The sequence below is a fragment of the Myotis nattereri genome (assembly GCF_964212035.1).
Source record: "Myotis nattereri genome assembly, chromosome: 19".
Classification (NCBI taxonomy): domain Eukaryota; kingdom Metazoa; phylum Chordata; class Mammalia; order Chiroptera; family Vespertilionidae; genus Myotis; species Myotis nattereri.
The window spans coordinates 18382642-18410213 of NC_138095.1; the positions used below are offsets into that span (position 1 = coordinate 18382642).

Sequence of the window (27572 nt, forward strand, 5' to 3'; positions counted from 1 at the left end):
CCAGTGTGTTCAAGGTGCTGACCCAGTGCTAGCCTTTGTCCTGGGGCTCTGGGCGCCTGCCCTTTCGAAAGAAACACGGAACCAGACCAGACCACGATGTTGGCACAAGATCACACTTTAGTTCAGAGACACATTTGCATAAATACTTGAACGGGAGCCACCCCTGCAGGTGGAGGCCTGAGAACACAGGAGGCTCTCCACAGCCCTGCAGCCCCGCAGGTGATGGGTTTTTAATACTGAAGAGAGTCATGATCACGTTGGAAGCCAGCTCAGGAGCTTGCTTTGACATTCGCCATTGGCCCCCTGCCCCACACCTCTCTTGGATACTTTTTCCCCTTTGAGGTAGATTATTTATAGGGGAAACCCAATAGAAAACAATTTTTTTTCCCATTTAACTTTGCTAGTCCTTTGCAAACAGGCTCAGTGAGTCTCCCGTTTGGGTCTGGTGCACTTTTCACCTTTAACCTATGCCCTCTACTTGAACCCAAGCAAGGTCCCATCCACGAGAAAGTAGACATTATATTCGGTTGGCCCATCCTCTCTTCCCCTCCCCGTGCCGGCGGGGCTGGTGCAAGGTGAGACCTGGGTCGACTATGCCACCTCTACACGGAGGGCCACCACAGTGGGGACACTTGTTTGCGCCCCAGCAGCCCGAGTCCATGAGCACAAGACTGGCCCCGCCCCACTCGGTCACAGAGGGCATGGCTGGCTCTCACAGGGCTTGGCATCCTCGGGCTTCAGAGCCTTGTTGCAGGTGGCGGAGGCCTGGCCGCTGGGGTCCCGGCACTCCACGGTCCGCCGCTGCCAGCCAGCCCCGCAGCTGCTCGAGCACGGGGACCAGTCCCCCAGCGCCCACTGCGCGTTGAGCAGTGGCTGGATGACGTTGGTGGTCACTCTCTCCTTGCTGCTCTGGATGCTGAAGTCCACGTCATTGGGGACAAAGAAGGTGTATTTGACTTTGGGGGGAAAGACCTCACCGGGGACTGTCAGGACCTGCACGATCAGAGGCTCAGGCAGGGGCCGGAAGCTCTGTAGCCGCTCCAGGGTGGCGATGGAGCCACTGTACTTCAGGATGGTCCCTTTCACCAAGATGTCCTGCTCTATGGCGGAGATGGCCAGGTTCCCGTTGAGCAGGTACTGTCCGTCCGCGGTCTTCAATGCCAGGTAGTTGCCATCATTCTGGACCCCCGGGTGGCTCCGTTGTTTCACATCGATGTTCGTGGCACCAGCTGGGATGGTGACGATGTCATTGTAGCCATAACTAGGACAGGAACAGAAAGACACCCTTAGGACCGGTGCCTTCCCAGTCCAGCGCCTAAGGAAGTGAACCTGCTGGTGACTGGGGCTGGCAGACAAAACCAGTAGCAAATAATGATGCAGTCGCCTCGAAGCTCTACATCAACTAGCTGCCGGGGCCAACAACTCCATTTCCAATGTTGGGGCTGAGCAGGTGGGATGTGTGGGTCTTGACAATAGCACAGGAGGAAGGCTGCTCAGAGGGGTTTGCCAAGCCTGGCAGCTCTTGGCTCAAATGAGATCTCAAACACATTTCGTTTTTGCACTGGGATAAAACTTTGCTTTGCTACTTTCATAGCCAGAGCTCAAACCCATGTGGGAGAATGTGTTCCACACACTCACTCCAGAATCTGACACCTCACCCCCACCTCTGAGAGTCCACAGTTCTCTGTATTGGGTTCACATGGCTCTAGGGCAGGAAGCCGGACAGAGGAGCTACCTTCCTATGTACCCAGATACCTCGAGCCGTGCTTCTGGGTGGATAGGATGCTATTTTGGGAAACTATTTCAATGCTATTGTAGGGATTTATGTGTCTGGAGGAATGTTAGTTCTTATCTTCTGGGGTAGAAGCATTTGGGTGACACAGGTTGGGAAGAAAGTGAAAGGGACTAAGGAACACAGCCAGTCGGTTCTTCACTATTTTTGCCTTATGCCCAGCTGGGGCCAGCTGCCTAGTCGAGGGCGCATGAAAGTATCCATAAGGCCCCATTGGCGTGGCTCAGTGGTTGAGCATTGACCTATGAACTGGGAGGTTATGGTTGATTCCCAGTCAGGCCACATGACTGGCTTGTGGGCTCGATCCCCAGTGTGGGGCATGCGGGAGGCAGCCAATTGATGATTCTCTCTCATCATTGATGTTTCTATCTCTCTCTCCCTCTCCCTCTCCCTTCCTCTCTGAAACCAATAATATATATATTATTGGGCCCATTTGTCTAATGTCTAAGAGAGAGCCAGCTGGGGGACCCAGTATCTGTACATCCCATATTCCAGGCTTCTTTTTTCTATATCTCCTGATTTTAAATTTGAAAAGACCTCTAGGTTGTCTGCTGTGGGCTGATCCTGTTCTCTTGAGCCTGATGAGATGTGAGACAGAAAGACACAGGGGCCCAGAGTGGCTGCATAGCACCTGCCCTTGCCTTCCTCTCCGGAAGTGCCTGCAGCGGCAGGAAGATTATCCAGGAGCTAAGAAACCTGGGTTCTCTTCCTGGCTGTTATGAACGATCAGGTGACCCTAGAAGAGTCTGGTAATCTTATGGAACCTTAGTTTCTTTATCTGTAAGTGGGGAATAATAGTGTTGGCCTTGCTCACCTCAAGGATTTATTTTAGGAATCAAACAAGGTCACAGAGGTGAAAGGACTTAAATACTAGGAACATTAAGCTGCAAGAAAGCGTCTGGAGTGCTCAGACTTATGAAGGCACTGAGGCCTCTGAGGCCATGGAGGCCGCCCTCCCTGTACCCCCTTTTCTAAAGATTCAGCTGCCAAAAGACAGGCTCTCCAGGAATGGGGTGAGATGCCCTTCCTCAAACAGGCCTGGAAAAGCTGCTCTCTGGCAAAGGTCCCGGTTACTCAGTGTAACTCTATTGTTGATTGACTCAGAGATAATCTATCCCTGTCCCTGTGGCCTCTGGCTGCCCCGTGCACGGTCCTCTCTGTGGGCCAGACCCTGTACCGAGTGCTCCCCATGTCCCATCTCATGGCTCTTTACAACGACTCTGAGATACGGAGGACTGCTGACATTTTACCAAGACAATGAAACTCAGCATTCCATGGGTATTAAGTAGCAGCACAATCAAAACTTACGGGACATGATTCCAAAGCCTGTTCTGCTCCTGACCTTGGTACTGAACTACGAGGAGGCTCACCTGGACGGGTTGAGGGAGCCGGAGACCTTCCTGCATGAGTTGTCGTTGCCCCCGCACACCCCACATTTGTCCAGCTTCGTAGACGAGTTCACCACGTGGTCACAGCCAGCCTTGACACACTGGCCACGGACACAGATGGCCAGGGTCTCTGGCCCACACAGGGTGCCGTCAATCACCTGCAGCAGGAGAAGGGAAAGGAAGAGAGGGGATGGTGGGCACAGAGGCAGCCCCTGGCGGGGAGTCGGGAGAGGGGGTGGTGCTGGTAGGTGCTCTTCATCCTCATCTGTGGTTCTGAGTTCCAAGAGGAGTCTCACCTTGGCCTCAAACACCTTGAACTCACTCCTCCCCCGGGCTCGGCAGAACAATTTGCAGCGGTCCCGGGGGGACACCCCCGAGTACTTGGGGACCCACTGCAGGAGGTTCCCGTCCATGTCGGTGTAATTGTAGGCGTTATACTTCTCACACTGCTGCTCCCGGAAGCTTTTCTCTGAAAAGAGTAAGAAAAAGGCATGGAGTGAACACGCTGCGCTGAAGCAGGGAGGACCCAGCTGGAGAAATGCCTGGATTTGGGGGCCTTTTTTTCCGCCTGGTTTTGACCCGACCCCAGGACACAGGTCCAGTGTCACCTGGGCCCAGTATTTCTAGGTCCGCCTGACCCAGCTCCACGTGTGACCCTTAGGAGCGTCTGGCCTCTGCTGGCCTTTCTGGGATGAATGTCCTTTCTATTGGAGGAAGACATTGTGTTTTACAGATACATAAACTTAGGTGGAAACGGGACAATTCAGTGAGTGTGGGAAGCACAGAGTGACGCATGGAATTATGTTTTGGGGCCTCTGCTGTCATGCTCTCTCTTGACTCCCTCGGTGACACTGGACACGTGGCCGGGGACTTCCGGATCTACAGCTCCAGATCCAGTCTCGCCCTACGCCCCACCTGCTGCGATTCTGGGTGTCTGTGGGGGACTCCATGTGTAGGTGCTGTGATTACCAGCTCAGCACAGTCCAGCTGCACACGGTTCCCTCATTAACTGGATTGATTTTCATTGGGTGACACCTCCACGCTCCAGGCTGAGACTCTACATCCTCCATGTCTGAGCTGTCCCTAAATCCTTCTATCACCAGGACAATCTGGTTTTAAATGTGTCTGCCCCCTCTCAGCACCTCAGTCTCCCTCTCACAGGCCCAGGCCTCGTGGCTTCCCTGGGGCCCTAGTGCCCAGCCGCTTACGCCAGCTGCCTCCTGTCCTATCCGGCTGCCTGCTGCTTCCAGAACAATCGTCAGAGTACGACTTTATTTCACAATCCTGGCATTGAACCTGCTCTCATTACTGAGGTCCTCTGGCTCAGCTAGGCATCTGCGTGGCCGTGGAGACTTTTCACACACAGGTGGCTGGGCCCCACTCCTCAGATTCTGATCAGTACATGGAGGGGCCAGGGCTTCTGGTTTGATAATGCTTCCCAGGTGACTGGCCAGGACACCTGGCACTGAGAACGTCTAGATGCCATTTTTTTTTAGCTCTCATGGACCTTGTCGTCTGCTCTTGAAAGGCCGGCCCATTCCACCTGGTGAGTCACAGCCCTTTGGAGACCGCCCCGTCTCCCGGCCCACCCTCCCAGGCCTCCTCACCATCTCAGTCCCCAGGCTCTGCTCAGCCCTCACGCCGCCGGGAGCTTCTGACCAGTCCCGGCTCTTCCTTCCTCGGAATTCCTCAGGAGCCAGGAGTCTGTGCTTCACAGATTAAGTTTTACTGGCTTCGTAAAAGGGTCTGGATCTCTAGCTAGACTGCGCATTCCTTGCGGATGGAGACCATGCTCTGTGCATTTTTTTATGTCATTTATAACATCGATTACAGTCTAGAAGCCACACAGGAGGCACTAAGACACTTGTGGATTGAGATGGCTCCTCCCAGTGCATCTGAGATCATGACTGTTGTCCGTATCTACCTGGCAAACCCTCACCGTTCCAGGGAATGCTTCGCCCGTGTGCCAGGCAGGCTCTCCCAATTCCAGGCAGTTCCCAGAGCCCCTGCCACTGCTGTTTCTCTCGTCTTGCAAGACTGCTGCAGATGCCCCATTAGACACCAAGCCAGTGGCAGGGTGTCTCTGCCCTTGGATGGACCTTCTGCTGCCTGCCAGTACTTCCCGGAGCTGCGCAGGGGGAAGCTGGGACAAAATTCCCAACGATGCCCTCTCACCCATTCGGCCGCTGCCCGTGCCTGCCTCTGAGGCAGTGCCTGTGTTTCTAGCGGGTACTCGGGGTAGGAGCACGCCAAGGGAGGTCTATGCCAAGGAGCGGTGCCTCCTGGGAAGGTTCCGAGGCAGTTGCCACGGCCCCAAGGGAACATGGGCAACTCTCCCCTTAAGGAACGTGCACTGGAATCAGATGCAGAAACCCTCCCTCCGCCCGCCCGCCCGGGCTGGATGTGGACAGGGAAGATATTGGAGGTTTGGCTCTGAATTGGCTTTGGAAAACACTTCCAGTCCGCACACAGAAGAGGGTTCAGAGGCCTCCAGGAGGCATGTTACCCCAAACCCAAGCCTTCTCTGCAAGCCTCCTTCCCCCAAACGAGTTTGGTTGGGAGGGACATCCTCTATCTCCACATCTGGGAAGGCCAGGGCTGCTCCTCTCCTGGGCTTTGTCACCCCCGCTCCCCCCCCCCCGCCTCCCCCACGAGGGGAGCTGTCCTGGGGCACTAGGGGCTGCCCTAAAACTGGGTCTGGGTCACAGGAAGGCGCTGCCTTGGGATCGGGAGACACTGCCTGCTCCGTCTTCCTCTGGGGATCTTAGGCGGGCGTGGCCATCAGTGATGCTTACCACTAGGGGGACATTCCTCTGTGTGGCAGGACTGGTACTTGGTTCTCCGCCCCAGGCAGTATCTCCCTCCGTTCTGAGGCTCGGGGTCCTTGCACTCGCGGTGTGAGAACTGCACCCCTCCTCCGCAGGTCCGGGAGCATTCTCCCCAAGGCCCCCAGGCGGCCCAGCCTCCATCCACCACGGCCTGCAACACAGAGCCTCCGAGTCAGGAGCTGAGATAGGAATGGGGCATGGGGTTCAGTACCCGGCCCTAACCATTCGTTTCATGGCCGCGCGGCCTGCTTGGCTGTGGGCTCTGTGAACAGAGGCCGGCGCATGGCGACTGTCCAGCGTCTGAAACAGCGCCTGGCCCTCAGCACGGCATTCAGTGCTGGTTGTCGAATGAAACTCTTTCATGGGAACAAGGTTGGCTCTGTCATAGCAGTTCTTCACTGGGGGCGTTTGGAAGTGTTTAGAGACATTTTGGCTGTTACAGCTGGAGAGGGTCTATGCCGCTGGCCTTGAGTGGGGAGAGGATGAGGGGCTGCTAAGCACCTAGCAATGCACAGCCAACCATGAACAAGACACCCCCCTACCTTCAGCCCCCCCCAACCCCCCCGCCCTTGTCACTATGCCGGGGTTGAGGAGTCCTGGTCCAAAGCAATAACCTCTGGGAGGTGTGGCTGCCGGTTGGCCAGCCAGGTCAGGGGCCAGATGGTCCCTGGGAAATAAACAGAGCTGCTTGGACTTTACAGCTGGCCTGTGAGGACAAAGCTTTGCCACTGGTGCGCTCAAGGGTTTTCAAACTGAAAATAATTTTTAAAATGAAAAAAAAAAAGTAGCATTTGCTTATATAAAAAATGAAAAATACAGAAAAGTGTAAAAAAGAAAGGAACACATTAAAACAGTGTAACTAGCTGGGCTGACGTGGCTCAGTGGTTGAGCGGCGACTGATGAACCAGGAGGTCACTGTTCGATTCCCCATCAGGGCACATGCTAGGGCTGTGGGCTCGATCCCCATTGTGGGGCGTGCAGGAAGCAGCTGATCAATGATTCTCATCATTGATGTCTCTCTCTTTCTCCCTCTTCCTTCCTCTCTGAAATCAACAAAAATATATTTTAAAAAGTGTGTAACTACCCAGATAAAAAAACATTGGCATGATTTTCATCAATATCCTTCCATATTTTTGCTTAGAATATATAATCATAAAGGTGCGGTGTTTTTTATTTTACACAGATATAGTATTAGATGAGAAATAGCATGCCATGAGCATCCATGTCAACCGCTCCCGGCACTGAGCGTGGCTCTGGCCTGGGGAAGGTTGCACGGACCCCCTCCCTACCCCTCTCCTCAGTGATGTGTGAAGGTCACCCTTCAGGAGAGGGAGACCCCTGGACCAGAAGCTCCGTGTCTGATGGGAGGATGAGAGGCGGCTGAGGGTGAAGCCATGACTCCCAGCCCGGCTCAGGCTTAGAACTGGGCTCCGGAGACTCAGTGCCGAGGACACTGTCACTGAGAACAGCCCTGGGGAGAGTGACTGCTCGGGCCACCCTGGTGTTCAGTGCTGGGCCAGGACCAGGCTGCCTAACTCCATGGATGCCGTTTCACAGGGGCGGCTCAGTGACTGGCGGCAGGAGAAATGTGATCAGCCCACGGCTTGGAAGGATTAAGAGCAGGGCGAAGAAGCGAATCATTTAAAACTCTCAGCGGCATTGCCTTGGGTTCTCTTGCAGATTCACTGTGTCCGGGGCCAAGTTTTCTCTGCCTGTCAGAGCCCGTCTGGTTCCTCCTCCCCTCCCCATCCCTGAGTATGGAATCCCCACAATCACTCTCATTCTCTCGACCTCTCATTATAAATTCAGCTCAGACATGGGTAGGCTATGAGCCTTTCCCCTTCATTTGATGGAATGTCCTCTTCCAGGCCACTCTTATCTGTTTATAAAGACTCCAGAGTGGCTTCCGTTTACCGAGTGCCCAGGCTCTGGTCTTGCGGCCGGAGTGTCTCCTATAATCACCAACCTCCACAGCCTCCAGGTCAGCTCCAGAGCATCCATCCCACAGGGAGCTCCCCACAGGCCCTGGCACCGGTGGCATCATCCATTCACTACAAGCTCAGCTTCGAAGGCTCTTCTCGTGTTTGGATAAATATGCTTTGTTTTGTTTGTAACAATATGACTGGCCCAGTGGGCATGGCTCAGTGGTTGAGCATTGACCTATGAGCCAGGAGGTCACGGTTCAATTCCTGGTCAGGGCACATGCCAGCAGGCAGCCGATCAATGATTCTCTCTCAACATGGATGTTTCTGTCTCTCTCTCCCTCTTTCTTCCTCTGTGAAATCAATAAAAATATTTTTAAAAATATGAGTGATTTTACTTAGAAGTCCTGGTTGCAGCCTAGCCCAGAGTCCCTTAGTTCCTCGCTCTCAAGTGTGGTTTCTCCGTACAGACAGCTCTCCCTACTCTGCCCCTCACCCCAGCCCACCTCTGTGTCCCCAGGAGCCATTGCTCACCTTGGGCCTCTCCACTTCCTCCGCAGGAAGACAGCTGCCATCCCAGCAGAGGTGCCCGGGCCCGCAGGGCGTCCCGTCCGCCCAGGGCAGGCTGCCGTTCTTCGTGTGGCAGAGGGGCTCGGCGCCATCCCTGTGGCACCAGAGCTGGGCGCAGATGTCCTGCGCAGAGGTATTGGGGCAGTGGCGGAAGCCCAGCCCGAAGATCTGCCTGCACTGCTGGTCCAGCTCATAGAGCGCCCGTTGCCCCGGGAGGTCGGTTGGGAGGGGCAGGGCCGAGGTGGGGGCGTCGAGGAGACAGTCTCCTGAGAAACGGAGGAAGCAGAGGCCAGAGTCAGGGGCCGGTTTCCTCTCTCACACCCGGATGGCTCCCATAGGACCCCCCAAATCCCGACGGACAAGTTTAAGCTCTAGACATTAGCTTTCCCTTGACCTCAATTTAAAAACTCAACACTCGCCATCTAGACAGAATCTGTCCCATTTTCGACGATCAGCCACAACAGTTATCTTCAAGATAGGATTTCCTTTTTTTCCAGAACATCTTACCAGACTCAGTGTTTACCCAGCAAACTGTCATGCTAATGTAGGTCAATGTACCCGGGGGTGTAAATGAACTCTTAAAAACCATGGCCTGCAAAGCGAAGCCCAAGGGCTGGTGTTTGGATAATCCATCATTTTTGTGTTATATGTGAGCCTGCCTCCTTCAAGGGGAAGAATCAAAAAGAAATTGTGTTTCACTGTTTTGCTCCACAAACCAAGCTGTTTTAGCCGGGCGCACGCTCCCGGCCCACCTGGGCCCCCACTCCCTGCTCTCTTTGCCTTGCTAAGCGATCCTACAATGTCCCGTGCCAGCCCCACACTCTTCCCTCCTCTGCGCTGCAAACATTCTTCTGCTCCTTCCAGCTCTGTTCAGACCCACCTCCTCCGGCCAACTCCACCTGCTTTGTGACTGAGTCTAGATGAGCCCGGGACTCAGGCTGCTGGACAATGGGCAAGGAGGAGCATGCTCTGTGGGGATGGGGAGGCCCTGGCACAGGCCGAGGGGCAAGGGCCAGATCTCTGAAGCCTCTTCTAACCCTCAATGGCTATGATGCTTCCTGTTGCAGCTCACTAAGGAGCCCGCTGGGCAGAGCGCCGCTGCCAGCAGCTGGCCAGGGAGGCCTACCGTGCCCACCGTCCAGGAGCTCCGTGAGGTACATGGCGCTGCAGGGAGACCAGGGCAGCGTCTTGTTGAGGTGGACGAAGAGGGGCGCCATCATGTGGTGCTTGCCCATGGGCCCAAAGAGCCGTGCACAGGGCTTGGAGTCGTCGTGGGGCATGCCGAGGACGTGCCCTGGGGACAGAGAGAGACCCTCGGTCTTACGTTCACAGCCTCCACTGCTTGGCAGCCCTCCCCACCCTGCTCCAGGGCTCCCACAGGTTGAGAGAGAGAGAGAGGGAGGAAGAAGCGTAAGAGGAGATGAAGGAAGAGGAGGAGGAGGAGGAGAAGGGAGAGAAGGGAGGGACTGAGGGAGCAGCATGCCCTCTTCTTTTTTTTTTAAAATATATTTTATTGATTTTTTACAGAGAGGAAGGGAGAGAGATAGAGAGTTAGAAACATCAATGAGAGAGAAACATCGATCAGCTGCCTCCTGCACATCTCCTACTGGGGATGTGCCTGCAACCCAGGTACATGCCCTTGACCGGAATCGAACCCGGGACCCTTCAGTCCGCAGGCCGACGCTCTATCCATTGAGCCAAACCGGTTTCGGCATCCCTCTTCTTATTCCTTTTTAAAACTATCTATTTTTTAATTGATTTCAGAGAGGAAGGGAGAGGGAGAGAGAGAGAGAAACATCAATGATGAGAGAGAATCATTGATCAGCTGCCTCCTGCAGGCCCCACACTGGGGATCAAGCCTGCAACCCAGGCATGTGCCTTGACCAGGAATGGAATGGGTGACCTCCTGGTTCACAGGTCCACGGAATCAGGAGGGGGACCTGGCTGACCGGGAGGGCCCGCGATTGCTCAGAGCTGGGTGAGCCTGGGTCTGGAAGAGGCAGCGTGGAGCAGGCGGGCAGGGCGGCTCTTACCCAGCTCGTGGGCCAGCGTGTAGGCCGCCTGGAGCCCCTCGTCCTCGATCACAGAGCAGCTCTTGCTGGGGTCACAGATGGTGCCAATGTCCGCCACGCCCAGGGTGTCGCACATCCCCTCCTTCCCACAGAAGTTCTGCGAGGCGGAGAGGGTGAGAGTGTGAGAACGGACAGAGGACATCTCCCTATTCCTGCTCCTCCTGAGTCGAAGGACATTTTTAAAGCCCAGATCCCTCTTTCTTCACAAAGGACACTGGTTTAGGGAAGACCGTTTCTCCTTCTACATTGGCCTGTGCTGGGCTGGCTGGGGCTTGGACGGCTTGTTGGGGGAGGCAGGCCAGCACAGCGGTTCAGAACACGGAGCCTGGGCTGGGCTGGGGGCGCCGCCGCTTTGTGACACTCTGTGCCTCAGTTTCCTCGGTTGTAAAACGGGGAATTGTACAACGGAACTTGCCTCGTGGGGTTGTTGTGAGGACTGAGGAGTAGACAGGGCCTTGCACACATGAGTCCACTCTCTAGCCTTGAGGATGCCGCCCACCTGGAGTTTCAATCTCACCAGGTAGATGGGCAGCCTCCTGATTTGGGGAAATCGCGAGGGTAACGGCTTGGCTACCTGGCCATATGTTAAACCATCACCGCAGAGGGACCTCTTCTCTAATTCCCACTCCAGATCTCTTACTGGACGGCGTGTCCTCTAGTTATGACCTCAGCAGACAGCTGGTCACAAACATTTGGAACAGAGCCCGTATGGCATTCCTCCCCTTCCCTTGCAAATACCTCACACTTGTCCTCATGACCTCCTCCTCCTCCTCATTCCACACCGAGGCTCCCAGCTGGGGCCAGCGGGGAGGCAGTCCCTACGTTCGGGCAGGCCCAGGAGCCCTGGCCCTGGCCCTCCCTTTGACCCAGTCACCGCACCCCAACCCCACCTTCCCCCTCTCCCCGGGGTCTCCGGAGCCCGTCCACAGACCTGTCTGGTGAGCAGGATGGCCGTGTCGAAGTGTTCTGGGTTCCGGTCGCTGCGAAAGTTGAACCGCTGCTGCCAGTTGCAGAAGCTGCGCAGGGTAAGCCCACCATTGTCAGACACCTTGGGGCCCTGCGCCTCATCTTCCACGATCACCACCTTCACCACCACCAGGTGGATGGAGTTGCGAATGCTGGGGTGCTTGTAGATGCGGGCCGCCACCGACATGAGCGTCAGGATGTGGTTCTGTCGAGAAGGAGGGAATAGGAAGAGTGAAGGGTTCCATCTCCCAGCCCGTCGCCTGCCCACGGCCATCACCTCTTGTTACCCACCCCGTGTGCCCCGCTCTGGGCCGAGTGCCCGATAAATAGCATCTTGTTGAAAACTCACAGCCTCCAGACCCTTCATTTCACATAAAAGCCAGTTGCGTCCCAAGATCACAAATCTACGGAGAGCACGGCCAGCATGTGAGCTCAGACTGCCTGGCTCCGAAGCGCGTGCATGTAACATCTTGACCAGACACATGTGGCCATGTAAATCAAAGTCCATTAAAAGCCAGCGAAACTGAAATCACAGCTCCCCCGTCGCACTGGCCACATTTCAAGTCTGTTGATAGCCATCTATGGCTTCTGGCCGCTGTATTGGACTGAGCAGACAGAACGTTCCACCCTCACGGAAAGTTCTAAGGGACCAAGCTGGTTATTCAGCCTTGACCTTGACACTGGCCGTCTCCCTGCCATGCCCCTCTCCCCCCGCTTCTCCATTCTCAGCCCAGAAGCAGTGATCTGAGTGCTCCAGGTGAGTAGAATTCCCCTCTGAGCGTCCAGCATTCTCCTGATGTCTGTGGGGAAAGCCTACTCTGCAGGATGAAATGTTAACCCTGAAAACTTGGCTCTGGTTGTCACGACAAACAATAGCTACTCTGCTTCCGGCGTGGTACCCACACTTCACCAATGTCACCTCTTTACATGCTCACAATAACCCTGTGAAGCAGTATCACAGTCCCTACATGTAAGGCCACACGGCTCTTCAAGCCAGATGCGGCCCAGGCCTGTCCGTCTCTGGGGCCCACAATCTTCTCATTAAGTGTCCCAGTGCTCGGCCTCCTGGCATTTGCCTGGACAGCCCTGAAGGGCTTATTCCCTTCTGCCTGGGGCTTGAGCGAACCCTGTGGGCCTAATGAGGCCCAGATGCGGAGGCTCACACCTGCTTCCAGTCCCACCCAGGCCAGCTGAGACAGCCCACGTCATCGCTGGGCCTCTGTCCTGTCCCCGGGCTGCCAGCTGCTCCCACGCCTTTGGAGGAGGCCAGGCTGGAGCTCACGCTCCTGCCTCTAACAGCGCATTCTCCTGGGTTATTTTGCACAGGAGGAGACAAAGGGGCAGAGGCAAGGGTGCCTTCAGCCGAGAGTGTGGCCAGCTGAGCAGCCAACTCGCTGGCCCCGCTCTCTGTTCTCTGGGGCACCGTCTCTAGGAGCCTCTCCTTTTCTCTCCGGTGATCTGGAAGGTGGGAGTGGAAGGAGGGGAAGGGAGAGTGAAAGGCTAGAGAGGGACATTCCGCCGTCTGGGGCCATGTGTGGGAGATCCAGACGAATCGCCTCATTTGTGAATGGGATCTGTCTGTTCACCTCGCAGGCGACAAGCCAGGCATTTTGTAAGCCCTACAGACAGAGGTTGGCAGGTTGTTGAGGGTGTCAAGTACTCCGGCTATGTTTAGGCTGATGTAAACATCTTATCAGCAAAGCTGAAACTTGGCGCTCTCGCTCTTGGAGTTGGATTCCTAGGGGAAAAAAGCAATCACATCATTATGCAACCAGGGGTGAGGGCTGAGGAATGGTAGCTTGCTGAGGCCACTTCCTGTCCAGCCCTTCAGGGCTCCCAGGGGGCAGAAAGAGTGTCCTGGCCTCTTGCCCTAGGAAGGGCCAGAGTCTGATGGGCCAGGAACCAACTCCTGGGACTTCTTTCCAGGCAACCTGCCACTCTCCTCATAAGAATTCTTCCCTTTGAGTCCCGATTTCATAATCTCGCAATTGGGGAGATGATGTCTCACAAAGAAGGTGTGGAGATAAGAGATGCCAGCTGCTCAGCACTGACTCCAGAAAATTATACACGGAACCGAAGACTTGAGGTTTGAGAGGAGTCTGCAGTCCCAAGCTGGGCAGGTCAGACCTAGGCTCCTCAGGCCAGCAGCTGTGTGGACACCATACAACGGCCAAGTCCCCAGGGTAAACCAAGCAGTCTGGTGTGAACTGCCCCCCAAAGGATGGGGTGAAGCATCAGACGCTCCCCAACACTGAGAGTTTTTTTAGGGGGGTCTTCTCCTTTGCAGCTGAGGTAGCTCCTAGCATCTTCTCCAGATGAATGACTGCTGTGCTGAGCCGGCTAGAGGGCCATTTCCTTTGGCCTTCTGGTATTTGTCTGGACAGCCCTAAGGTTTTATTCCCTTCTGCCTGTGGCTTAGACGAGAGGTTAGATCTGAGGATGGTTGAAGGTCCTCTGGCTGCCATCTCAGAAGATAATTTCCATTGCATTGTGGTCCTGTGTTTCTGTTAAAAATCCCCAAACCTTGTCCCACTTACCCACCTTTTCTGTCCCACTGAGCTTTTGGAGATGAAGGGTCACCATCCCCAGCGTTAGCTCCTCTGAGAAATGGTGGCAGGAATGCCTGACACCTGCAGGGGAAGGACCACTGGGCCTTGGTGGGGCGGTGGCCCTGAGTCGGTGAGCCTCCGATTCTCAGCCAACCCCCTCGGCCTGAATTACGGTCTCTCCGGGAAGTGGCTCAAGAGCCAGGAAGGAGAAGGGCAGATGGCTCGCTCCACCACCTGGTGTCTATTTATACCTCCCTGCACCCCAGTGCAGGCTGCCGGCTGAGGCTTGTGGGTATGATTGTGCCCCTGTGGATGGGGTCCCAATACAGCAGACAACTTCCCACAAGCACGGCCGGTAGGCTGGACAGAGCCCAGGGCCAGCAGGCCCATGGTGTTAAAAAACACACACTCCCTGCTCTTGAGTGATTGGGGGTCTGACGCCCTTCACTCTTGTTGGGAGGGCGGGCCATCTTTCTGGGAGTCTCCTTCTCCATGGGCTCCCGCAGGACCTGGAAAAGAGAGACCTTCCCCAGCCAGTTTAGGGAAGTTTTTTTCTTTTGATTCTTTGAGCTACAAACAAGGAGATCCCACCCCAGAGCTCTGGTGCAGCCAAAGCCACGAGGGTGGAGCTGAGGGGAGGCTGGGCCTGGGTCCAGTGTCTTTCCAGCAACCTCTTCTGCCCCCAGTGCCACCCGCTCTGCTCTGCTCACTGGCTCTGTGCACTGTGGGTCCTCCCGCTTTTCCTGGCGGCGGGTCTGGGAGACGTGAGGAGAGGGAGGTGGACACACAGAAACCCTCTGACCTCAGCAACTGCTCTTCTCCTTTTTTCCTTCTGGGCATCTCTCCAGGGCCCGAGACTGTGCTGAGGAGGAGGAGGTGGGAAGAAGAAAGGAAAAGGAAAGAAGCAATAGGAGAAGAGAGGGTCCTACACGGGTGTCCTTCATTTCTCCTCGTTCTCAAGATGTGTAGGCAGTTAGACATGAGCAGAGCAAGGACGATGTGCCAGGTACGGAGGTCACCAGGGCCCTGGGCGCCAGCAAAGGACAATGGTAGGGTGGGAACTCGTCCCCAGGGTGACCTGTCTTCCCAAGCACATCACTGGTCATGTGTATTGGACCCCCTGACCTTTCTTCCCTGGAGATAACATCTAAGCCTCGGTTGTATTTCAGCTCCAGGCCCAGAAAAGCAGCAAAACCAGACAAGCAAAACCACGGCCAACGCAGAACCAGCTACATTGAATAATGACCCCTTGCCCTGGTGCCCACTTAAGCAGGGGAGCCCCCAACCCTGAAAGGACACACCTGGAAAGCTGCTGAATAGTCTCCTGAGATCTTCCCCTGGGACCTCCCCTAAAATTTTCCCCCTTAAAACCTTTAGGACAGAGGACCCAGCTGGCTCTCCCCTCCTGGGAGCACGCCTGAGCCTTTCCCTTCCTCCTGCCCCTCCCCATCCCCTCAGGGACATTGCCTTGACCTTCCTCACGTCTAAGCTCCAAGGGGCCTTCCTTTACCTCTATAACTTGCTACCTAAGCCAGTTTTTTTTTTTTTTTCTAAGAATTACTTCTTCTATCTCTGATTTTCCAAATAAACATTCTCTTAGAGTTTGGGTCTTGGCTCTGAATTCTTTCCTTAGCCAGAACGCAAGTACCGAGGTTGCTGAACCCAGGTCTGGTCTGACCCCACTGGTCTAATACCTGGTGCCGTTCTTGCCACCCCAACAAAAAACAGCAAGGGCGAGGCCACTTCTCCGAGGCACAAACTTATCAGAACCACATGGAGTCAAGCATGAAACTCTGAGCCAAGCAAGCTGAAAGGAGACCCTCTCTGCCATGGGACAGCAGAGGGGATACAGAAGTGGTGGGCTATGATGGCAGGTGACCGCACTGGGCTCCTACTCTGACAAATGCCATCACCGAAGGCAACTCTAGTATCAGTTATGCTTTGTCGAATACCTACTATGTGCCAGGGACCATCACTGAAGCCAACTCTAGTATCAGTTATACTTTCTTGAGCACCTACTATGTGCTGGGCACTAGTTCGGGTGCTTTCCATATTTATTGTATCCTCAACACACTGCCAGGACATTGGGATACTTGTTCTGGCGAAAAATTAATGTAACTTGCTCAAGGACAGTCAGTTACTTCCATTACCCTTCAAAGCCCATCCTCTTCAAGGTGACACTGACTGTCTCCCCGTTTACTGCCTGGAGGAAAACTACAGCACAGAGTAAACAAACGCAAAGCACAAAAGCAAACAACCTGGCCTTGACGTCATCTAGGCACACACCCCACCCTTCACCCCCGGGGCAGGCGGAGATGACGAATCAGAAACCTTTGCATATTAAGGCATTTTCTTTGGAAAAGACTTCATATTGCTGATCACTCTGACTGCAGCAGACAAAAGAGATAAAAAAAAGAGACTCATTCCTTTGCCAGTGGGAGAACATAATTCGCATGGACACGCCACTTGTCTTTCATCCACGAAGACTTGGGTGGCTAGAGAGAGTGGGGCATGCATCCGTTTCTGTTATTTTTCCAAAGCAGGTCACTTCTGACCACCTGGGACTATGCTGGGATTACGCTGGGCAAAGTGGGATACACAGTCACTTCAGCGTCAGGGCTTGCGGGCGACATTTTCCCCAGAGGATATGGTTAAGGGGAGACGAAATGGCTATGACTTAGCCCTTCCCTGAAACCACTCGCAGGTAGCTTGACATCTTGGGAAACCTCTCGTCTGCTCTGGGGACAATGGGCGCCACTCCTACGACCCTCTCCGCTGAGAAGGGAATTCGGAAGCTCAGCTCACCCTTGACCCCTGACAGGTCGATTTCCCAGACTGAGCGGGGAGCTGCTGGGCCCACCCTCACTCCCGCTCCAGTTTCATCCAGAGCGACTAGCAGCAGCCGGAGGCAGACGGAGTTAATGCTCTCTTCCGAGGTGGTCCCTCTTTTCAGAAAGCCCCCTTTGTCTGGGCTCCTTCCCTCTGAAACCAGATAAGAAGGTGGGAAGCAGGGGCCCCTCTGAGAAGGGATTAAGTGAACTGAAGAGCACGGAGCTCTGGGAAATTGTGGCTCAGCCGTGAGACCAGCCTGGAGCCCAGCTGCTTCTTTCTCTCGGCCTTTATGGCGGTTTCTTCTCGGTATCGGGTTTGGTGGGGCATCTTTGGACAGCTGGATTCAAGGACCCGTTCCCTCAGTATGGACAAGGGGCGGGGGCCCACGGAGCCATAGTCACAGGCCCTCGCGGAGCTATAGGCAGCCGGGCACAGAAAACAGCACTGCCCTCCGGCTCAGGAGACGGGACCTGCGGAGTCACACGTGCTGTGTGAGCTGCACCTTCGTCCGCCAACCCCTCACAGGTGTTCCCGCTGAGCTGATGCGTGGAAACCCCTCCTCAAGCTGAACGCACTCAGACTGGCTTCCCCGCACAGCGCTGACCTTTCTCGAAGAGTCGTCATGAAGCAGCCGCACAGGTTACCCGGTCCAGGTATCTCTCTTCAGAGATGAGGAAGCCCAAGCCCTTGAGCGGGTGAAGCTCTCCGCATCCTCATCATGTGCCTGGTCACTAAGACACCCCAAAGCGCCTCTGTCCGTGTGATGAAGGCCCCAGGAGACTCCTGAGAAAGTTACTTATTCTATTTTGGGGAGAAGGGTCTGGGCAGGCAAGGTCTTGGGGAACCAGACTTGACATTCATTCCCGGCTGAGCTCATGGGCCCATTTGGGAAGCCCAGGGGATGAAGCGAGAAGTTCAAGTTTCTCCTGTGGCATCTCCACAGCTGGTGAGGGGCCTGTGGGCAATCATAAAACCAGCTGTCCCTCAGCCCTGCCCCGCCCCAGCAGGGGTGCAGGTGGGCTGTGACACGAGACCGAGGGAGAGGACTTCTCTTTGAGGTGTAAGGCCTAGCAGTAGACACCTTAGGGAGAGGGACGTAGCCTTCACAGGTGCCTGATGCCCATGCTGATGTGCTGTCCTGACCTGGGCTAGCTGGGCGCAGAGGTACGCCGCTGTGAGTGTATGCGGAGGGGCAGGCACGGGGTAAGCCTACGCTAGGCCATCCAGCCAGGCGTCCTATGAGGCGGCATCCCGGGCGGCTCTGCGAGGAGAATGCCGACTTGTCTGGTGCAGCACACCTGGGTCAAAACGCAGCCCAGCCTCCTGCTCAGGGGCCTGGGCACCCTGGAGCCCAGCACCAAGCCACGCCTGCTTCTCCGTGGCGCTGGTGTCTGCAGAGGTCAAGTGTGTCCTTGAGGCAAAGGCTCAGTATCTTCAGTGTCAAGGTGAGCTCAGTGAGCTCAGAGAGCGAGGCGGGAGGAAGGCATTAAGAAGGACATTTTCGGCTCCAGAGACTGACAAGCAATTGCTTTCTCTGCAGCTTCTCTGAGGTCTTGTTATTCGTATCTCCTGGTTCCCAGGCAGATGTTGGACACTGGTCCACGTGTGGGGAGGGGCCCAGCAGCTCAGCTCTGGGTTTGCAATGAACGTACTTCAGTCTCTTTCTGCTGTTGCACCCTAGTAGCCAGGCCTGCGGGTCCTCGCCCGGGATGGGAGAAGCCCCTCCTGTCACCCTGTCTAGGATTTGCAGGGAAACAGGTAGGAGGTCCGTGTAGACCCAGAGCCTGCGGGGCAGACCGCCTGGAGGGGTCGCAGCTGTCTTGCCATGCTCTGGGGGAAGGCAACCCCGTGACTGATAAACAGACACAACCGATAGCATGCAGAGGGGCCCACCCAGGTTTAACCTGACCCTGCAGTGGCCAGAGGAGCAGCCACATGAACCTCTCACCCCCTAGTCTTTCCATCCTTCCATCTAGAATGCATTTCCCAGGGACTGTGGGGTGGGAAAGATGGGGTGCGAAACAGAAGGGCCGACTGCGCCTTGTCTGGCCTCTTTTGCAGGGGTGATGCCGAAATGCTCGGATAGGGTCCCCCGCCGAGATTGCCATCACTGTCAGTGTTCACTGAGCTGCTCCAGGGGCCACGAACCCTGGTTCAGGGCACTGTGACCTCCAGGCGGGCGAGTTCTCTACCTGGCACATTACCGGTTCTGTGTTCCCCGGGGAAGAGAGAGTGCCACCCCCATACTTCCCCTGGTTTGAGGGCAACACAGGCCTTCCTGCAGGGTCTGCAACACCTTTGAATCTAGTTAGAAACCATCTGGCCACAGGGGCTATGCCCTGGATGTAGCTTTCCTGCCCCAGCTCGGCGGAGAGCTGGGTCTGGGCTCCGATCAGCTGGGGTGGACCAAGTATATAGTTCTGGTTCCCCTAAGAACAGTCCCTGAAGAGTTCCTATCCCCACTCCCTTCTCCCCTCCCTTTCCCACTGAAGCTTCAGTTTCCTGGACTGAGCCCCCAGGCAGAAACTCTGGTTCCCTCCCTTCTGTGCAGATGCTGGCACTGCCAAGTTCCGCGGGGCTGGGCGCCAGGTTGGCAAGGTAGTCCACACCCCCAGCCCCCTGATCAGAACCAGCTGGGCACCCCGAAGTGGGGCAGCCCCGCTCCAGGTTCAGTTCCCTCCAAACCATATCTTATTTATGGGAACCTCCGTGCTGTTTGCAAGGGAATGAAATAGCCACATCTTCCCATGGCAGCCTCTCCCATCTGGAGACAGCAGAGGGCTGAGAAATGGGGTGGGCGTTTTCCCAAAACGCTCAGTTTTCATCTGTGTTGGGAGAGGGGGTGCTTAAAACCCATTTCAGTTCAGTTTGCCGAGAACTGTGTGAGATTTAGGAAGGGAGGGATGGCGGGGGTGGGGGGTGGGAAGAGCAGCTGAGAGGGGGAGACGTTGGGGCCTCACCCTAATTTGGAAGGGACGTGGGGGGGGGGGCAGTTGGTAGCCCAGGTGTCAGAGGTTAAGCCAAGAGTTCCCGCGCGTTCTCAGAACGCCAAGAACCTTGTTTGGGAAGAGTGGAGAACATGAAGGATTTTCTGAGGGACAGAGAAGGGGGGCATTTGGGGACTCCGGGAGGGGACAGGGGACCTCCCCGGGTCAGAGCGAGTCCTACCTGCAGGTCGGGTCCATAGAAGGCCGCCATGGACGCATCCGCCACCAGCAGCGTCTCCACGAAGCGAGCCTCGGACACAAACCGCTTGGTCCTGCTCGCGGCCCCCCGAGGTGCCGGCAGCTCGCGGGCGCCTTCTGACTCCTTTTCTTCGCTTTCTCCCTCCGGTGCCGCGTCCTCCTCTTCCTCCTCGCGCTCCTGCCCGGGACCGTCGCCCATCCGCGCGCCCCACGCGGGTCCTCGGGGGAGGGGGTGGGCCGGGGCGCGGCGCGCGCCGGGGCCCCAGCGCCGCAGGAGGTGCGGCCGCTGCAGGGCGTCCCCCGCGCCCCGCGGCTGGATGGTGAACTCCTCGCCGTCCAGCAGGAACGAGCCGCTCAGCCCGCCGCACAGGCTGACGGCGGCCAGGGACCCCGGCGCCCCGTTCACGGTGCCCGAGAAGAAGCAGGCGCGCAGCTCGCGCTCGCCCCCGGCCGCCGCGCCGGAGCCCCCGAGGCGCTCGATCTTGAACTCGGGCGCCAGGAAGCTGGCGTCGGGCGCCAGGCGCAGGACGAAGCTCCGGCCGAAGGCGGACAGGTGGAGCGCCAGCTCGCCCGCGCCGCCCGCCCGCCGCGTGGGCACCACCAGCTCCGAGGCCGGGCCCCCGGCTCCGGGCGGGGCCGGGGCGCCGCGGGCCAGCGGCTGCAGCAGCAGGGACAGCAGCAGGAGCGGCGGCCACCGGGGAGCGGCGCGGGGCATGGGGGCTCCGGCGGCGGCGCGCGAGAGGGGAGAAGCCGGCCCGGCGCGGGCAGGTGCTGGCGGCGCGAGCGCGGCCGGGCCGCTCCCTCTAGGAAAAAAGGAGATCAATCGGGTCGCGGAGCGACTCGGCCCGCGGGGCCCTGTGGCCGCCCGGTCCCCTGGCGGCCCCTCCGGCCGCGCAGCCCTCTCCTCCGCGCCTGCTCGCCGCTCAGAGCGCGAGTAACTGGAGCCCCGAGCCGCGCGCCCGCCCTTCGCCCTGGCCTCGTCCCCACCCCGGGAAGCACCTAGTGGGCTGCCGAGCCCTTCGTATTTATACTTCCTTCCCGGCTTTGACATAAGAGGTTTATTTTTGATCGCTCACTATTCCCGTTTCCCCTCCCCTGGGATGGGAGAGAGAAACTTGAAAAGAGGGAGCGCGAGAGGAGAGAGAGAGAGAGGAAAAAAAAAATTGGATGAAATGTAAAACCAATCAGGAGTCAGCGGGCCTCGCTCCCCTCTCCATTCCCCACCCTCCCAAGTGTCAACTCCAACTTTTTTCCCCTTCCCTTTACGCACGGTCCCACATTAACTCCTACGGCGCTGGGCCGGCCCTTCATAGTCCTCAGGGAGGCCCCAGGCGCTGCCCCCTTTAAGGCCAAGTGTCCAGGACGCATTCTCCGAAGTGGCTTCTGCGTGGCCCCCAGCGACAGCATTCAGATCCCTATAGCAGCCACTCTGGGCATCCGATTGTGTAGAAGAGAGGTCTCCTCCAGAGAAGGTTCCAGAGCTTTTAATTGTGAAGCAACCGAGAGAGATGGGAAAGGTCATGTTACAATCATGCTTCCCTGCCAGGCCAGCATGGTTCAGTGGTTGAGTGCCCACCTGTAAACCAGAAGGTCACAGTTCCATTCCCGGTCAGGGCACATGTGGGCTGGATCCCCAGTAGGGGGCGGTCAAGAGCCAGCCGATCAACAATTCTCTCTCATCATTGACGTTTCTCTCTCTCCCCCTTTCTCTTCCTCTCTGAAATCAATATAAAATATATTTTAAAAAATCATGCTCCCCACTAAAAACTACATTTTCATCCCAAGCTGGGGATAGGGAAAAATTCCACCTGGTGAATGGAACCAAAGACGCTGTCACTGCCCCTTCCAGGGCTGGCTGGCAGAACCCAGCCCAGTGGTGATGATCAGAAGTGAGGTTGGCAGCCGAGTGGGGTCACCCAGGAGGAAGGCAGCAGGCCACCTGGAACTGCATGTCTGGTCCTGAAAACTCCTGGGGTGTGGGGTGGTGGGGTGGGGTGTGTGTATGGGGGGTGTGGGGTGGTGGGGTGGGGTGTGTGTATGGGGGGTGTGGGGTGGTGGGGTGGGGTGTGTGTATGGGGGGTGTGGGGTGGTGGGGTGGGGTGTGTGTATGGGGGGTGTGGGGTGGTGGGGTGGGGTGTGTGTATGGGGGGGTGTGGGGGTGTGGGGTGGGGTGTGTGTATGGGGGGTGTGGGGTGGGGGACTTCATGAAAGGTAGCCACCTTTCATTCTGCCCCACACTGCCACCTCCCCCTGGGATACGGGGACTGAGACACAAAGAAAGGAACGGGGAATGGTATGGTCTACAGTCCTCTCTCAAGACCACAAAACACAGCACTTCATGGCACCCCCGTCTTTTTTTAAAATTTATTTTTTATTTTTATTGATTTCAGAGAGGAAAGGAGAGTGAGTGAGAGATAGAAACATCAATAATGAGAGAATCATTGATCGGCTGCCTCCGGCACGCCCCCTACTGGGGATGGAGCCTGCAACCCAGGCATGTGCGCTGTCCGGGAATGGAACCCTGACCTCCTGGTTCATCGGTCGATGCTCAACCACTGAGCCCGGCATAGCACCCCAGTCTTCATGGCACGGGTCCTGTTCTGTAAGAAGAGTTTTCTGCCTGTGTTGGGGGCACTGACAGATGAGGTCGTCCACGTTTCTTCTTAGCACATCCAAGTCCTTCCAGCAGCCACGGGGGTGCAGCAGGCAGCACGCAGCACGTGAGGCTCTCCGGGCATGTTACCTCTGCAGAGGCGGCTCTCAGAGCCGCAAAGTACCTTTGTGGCGGCAGACCCTGCAGCAGGGAAGGGTGGCTTTGCATTCCCTGAAAGGAAGGCTGAACTTCCCAACCCAGCAGGCTGCAGAATGGTCTTTCCTGGATAATTTACAAGAGAGGAACAACTGGTGACTCCGATGTTCCCCCAAACACTTCTAGATCGTGGCAGCAGGGGAATGGAAAGAGTGGCCTCGGCCATCTTTTTCCAAAAATTAGCAAAAACACACCCTTCCAGCCCAGGGGTGTGACCTGGGAGAGGGACCTGGGCAGGCCATGGGGAATCCCATTCTGCTTCAGGCCTGTTGTAACTTTTTTTTTTGCCTTTTATTTATTTTTTTCTTTCAAGTTTATCTTTATGGTTGAAAATATTACAGATGTTCCCTTGTTTCTCCCATTGACCCCTTCCATCCCACACCCATAACCCCCCCTCCCCCCGCCGTCCCTCCCTCTTGCCCCCAAACCTTCACCACACTATTTATTGTCTGTGTTCATGGGCTATGTATATAAATTCTTCGGTTAGTCTCTTCCCACCCACCCACCCCCTGATTCTGATCTTTCATTTTTGCTTCCTAAAGCCCCTGATTTGCCATTTCCCAGAGTTAAACTCCTGGTTCTCAATAGCAATTAGTTCCCGATGGGTTTCCTACTTTCTCCCTTGCAAGCATCCAAGAGGGGCAGATGGAGGGCTGTGCCCAGTCTCCCTCCCCTCCTCCCTGATGCGTGTTCATGGCTACAAGTGGGAGGCTTACACAGACCAGAGAAAGTCTTGAATTTCTTTGGAGGCTTCTGGTCTCAGCTGGGAAGCCTCTGGGGGTGTTTTGTTTTTGTTTTAAGAAAATGAAATGCCCCTGAAGGAAGTTCCCGTGGAGAAGGACTTTTCCTGCCCCATTTTAACAACTTCAACAACAATAACAACAACAACCGGCCGGCTTACTGCTGGGTGGAGCCTGCATGGCTGCCCTCTCCCTCCCTCCAGCCCACCTGGATTCCAACGTTTCAGCCTGGGTGGCGCCTGCCGCTTGCAGGGTGACCTCAAGGGGTCAGGCTTGCCTTAGCTATGCTTGAGCCTGTGTCCCTGCCTCTGGGACCGAGAAACTGGTTTGTGGTGCAAGCCCATAGGAAAAAGGCAGATGAGAACAGCAGGACAAAACAACACCAACCAACCAACCAACCAACCAACCAACCAACCAACCAACTAACCACCCAGTGCAAATCCCAGAGGGATATCTGCCAATTCTGGATTTTCTACATCACCACGTTCCTTCTCAAAATACAACATGACAGCAGGGCTGGCAAACACGGCCAGTTAAATCCTGCACGCTGCCTGTTTTTGTATAGTCCACGAGCTAAGAATGTTGTTTACATTTTTAACCGAATTGGTGGTGGTGGTGGTGGTGGGGGGGAGGGGGGCAGGAAAACAAATTATAAAATTTGATGATGCTTGAAAACAGTATGAAATTAAAATTTCAGCGTCCATAAATACAGTAAAGGTTTATTGGAGTGCAGCCATTGCCATTCATTTACACATCGGCTGTTCTTGTGCTAGAAGAGCAGGGGTAAGTGAGCCTAAAATACATTTACTCTCTAGCCCTCTGCAGAAAAAGTTTGCTGACTCCTGAATTACGGTAAAGCATTAATTTGGAGTCCTCACATTTCGAATGTAGGATTATTTAGACTCTCAGTATATGTGATTCTTATGAACTAAGAAGCTCAACAATTTCTTGCTCTGAATATGAAAGGAAAGTTATATAAAAATGAAAATATCTATGTTTGTCTTTAATTCCGTGCCTAGCAATTATTCATTATTTTTAATTAACACTCACATAACTAAAGGGCTTTTATGTTTACAGGACCTTCTTTTATAGGTCTATAGTGATTTGGAAGTTTTTAATGAACTATTAGTAACTGGTATCTCTTACTTTATTACTAGAGTTTTATAGAGTGTATGTCATCAATTTATAGTGTCTACTAAGCTCTGGTATTCTCTAGAACAGTGGTTCTCAACCTTGGCTGCACGTTAGAATCACCTGGGGATCTTTTTAAAAATCCTGATTTCTGGGCCTCATCCTCCAGAAATTCTGTTTCTTTGTTATGGGGTGAGGCCACCACATTAGTAACAAAGAAACAGAATTTCCGGAGGATGAGGCCCAGAAATCAGGATTTTAAAAAGATTCCCAGGCGTTTGTAATGTGCAGCCAAGGTTGAGAACCACTGCTCTAGAAGAATCTCCCTCCTTTTGGGAGAGAGCGTAGTGGTCACCTAATCTACTCCACGTGCAATCACAGAGGAGAAACCAATGCAGAGGTTTTAGGGACTTGCCCAAACACATACAGTTAGTGGCATCCTTTTCTTAAAATACTAGGGTACCCCTTGCCTGAGGATAAAGAAACTGTACTGCTTTTAAATTTCATTTGCAGTTCACACCTTCTTATGAAAATGGAATGCTTGCTCTGGCCCGGGCATTGTTCTAAAGCAGGAGTGGGGAACTTTATTTCCTGCTAAGGGCCATTTGGATATTTATAACCTCATTCTTGGGCCATACAAAATTATCAACTTCAAAATTAGCCTGCTCTATTTGGTCAAACACTTAATTAACTCACCCCTAATGCCTTGGCAGGGCCAGACCCAATGATTTTGTGGGCCTTATACGGCCCGCGGGCCGGATGTTCCCCACTGCTGTCTCAAGGCTCATTTTTCTTTAATTTTTAGTAATAATAGCTTCCATCCTTTGAGTGCTTGCTGTGGGCTAGGCATGGCGTATTTCACTTTATTATCATGACCATCCTTTGAAAAAGGCAGCCTACAGAAAAAAAAGGGGTTTAGAGGGGTTAAGGAACTTGCTTAGGGTCACTCAGTTAATAAGTGGTGGCAGCAGTGTTCTTAACCTAGGTCACATTCATAAGCTACTAATTAAATTAATATTTTTCTGCGGATGACGCCGCATGCTGAATTAGCCTTCCTTTGTTTAGAACCAGAGGTTAAACTGTGGTAGGACAGAGCTGGAAGGGACCCTAAGACTTTATCTTTAAAGAGCTCCAAGAAGGGGGTAAACAGCTTTTCTCAAAAGCCTGTTACAGCACTTTAATATAAACAGAGCTCTCTCATTCTAAGCAAAATAATACCTCTTTGCCACAATTTATGCTCATTTTCTTTAACTTCGGCTGTCGTGTAACCACCAGATCCCGCATTGCCTGAGAGTTTTCTGGTCCTTATGTTTCCTGCTGCCGCGCACACGTCCAGGCAGGCATGTTGGACTTTGGACATCACTTTTGTCCTGACAATCACCTTCTATTGACTTTGTGTTTTGTGATGATCACTTGTAGGTATACAAGCATTTCCTGTTTATTTTTAATTCGTTCTTAATCCTAAATATTCTCTTTCGGAACCTTGTAACTTCACCCAGTAGATAGAAAGACATTAATTCATATTGTTGAGGCTACTTCACGTTCAGTTCCTAACTCCTGCGAAGCGCTAGCCACTCTGATGATTCCTACCTTCACCTGGCGTTCTGTAGCTTACCGACACACTCCATGGGCGAGCTCCCTGTTCTCTAGATCAGCGGTCACCAACCTCTTGGACCTCACAGACCACCAGTGGTCCACGTACCACCGGTTGGCGACCACTGCTTTAGATCACTGAAAACCAGACCTTTACATACTGTAGTGCCATTGTGACCTTGACTTGCTTGCTGACCAGATTGTAGTTGGTTTTATTACACCAAGAAGCAAACAAACCTTTTCGTTCCTATCACTTGTATTTTCAGTGATAACAGCCACAAATTGGGCTCATTGTGGGGCACCCACAACATTAAATTTCCTGAGGAATGTACCCGTGGAATGTACCCGTGATGACAATATGTGATCCCTAATGTAACTGGCTGCTGAGAGTTAATTGCACATCTTGAGTCTTACATGCAATAACCATGGCCATGATGTTAACAGAGGCTTAGGTCATGCTTGTCTTGCCACTTGATGGCCAGCAGGTGGCACTGTTGGAACTTGGTATTTACCTTCTTGTACAATTTTTCAGAACAACTCTTTCAAAAGTTTAGAAATCTCTGTCATGTCACGCAAGTCTGAGATAACAGTCCTTCAAAACTGTGCAGATAAAAAGCCTGGACCTTCGTTAAATGTCTGACAACCAGTTCCTGGAGAAGGTTGAAGGCGGTGTTGTGTGGTTGTCCTGCTTAACCTAACTTGTGCTTCTCTTCCTACAATCCTTTCTTTGCCTTGATCAGGCCAGTGTCTCTTAGCTCATCAGACAGCCTGGGAGAGCCGGTCAAGCCGAGATGTCTCCAGGGTCTGGGCCCATCTTAATGGTGAGAATGGTTTGCTTCCTCTATCCCGGTTAATTATTGAATGCAAACAATACATGTCCCTCAAATCCTCCTTATTGATTCTAACCACCAGATGGGAGTCTCACCACATTTACCTTTCACAGCTGGTTTACGAAGGTCTGAAATCTCTCTCAACAATGGGTCTAGTCTAGTTCATCACTTCGGATAATACACACACACACACACACACACACACACACACACCCCTGTACATATATTTCTTATTGTACTGACTTGCCCGGCTGCACCCTTTTCCCCTTGTTTTAAAAGGAAGAAAAGAGAGACAAAGGAAAGGAGCTGGGATTTCAGGATGGAGGGTGATTTCTCTGAGCAGGTGAGGTGCTTATTCAAGGTCA

At 54.4% G+C, this 27572-nt stretch overlaps 2 protein-coding genes across 2 annotated transcripts in view; both read right to left on the reverse strand.

Annotated features, from left to right (window-relative positions):
- Nucleotides 1–27572, reverse strand: part of SNX19 (sorting nexin 19) — a gene marked incomplete at its 5' end in the record, with an annotated part of 400377 nt that overhangs the window by 49964 nt on the left and 322841 nt on the right. The gene's annotated exons all lie outside the window — the stretch shown is intronic.
- ADAMTS8 (ADAM metallopeptidase with thrombospondin type 1 motif 8) lies at nt 100–20819 on the reverse strand (the record flags this gene model as incomplete). Its single annotated transcript, XM_081114257.1, has 9 exons — nt 100–1261; nt 3163–3338; nt 3477–3649; nt 5976–6159; nt 8465–8766; nt 9627–9794; nt 10534–10669; nt 11504–11743; nt 20088–20819. The coding sequence occupies 9 exons, from the start codon at nt 20817–20819 to the stop codon at nt 691–693; spliced, it is 2682 nt and encodes an 893-aa protein (XP_080970383.1). The 3' UTR covers nt 100–690.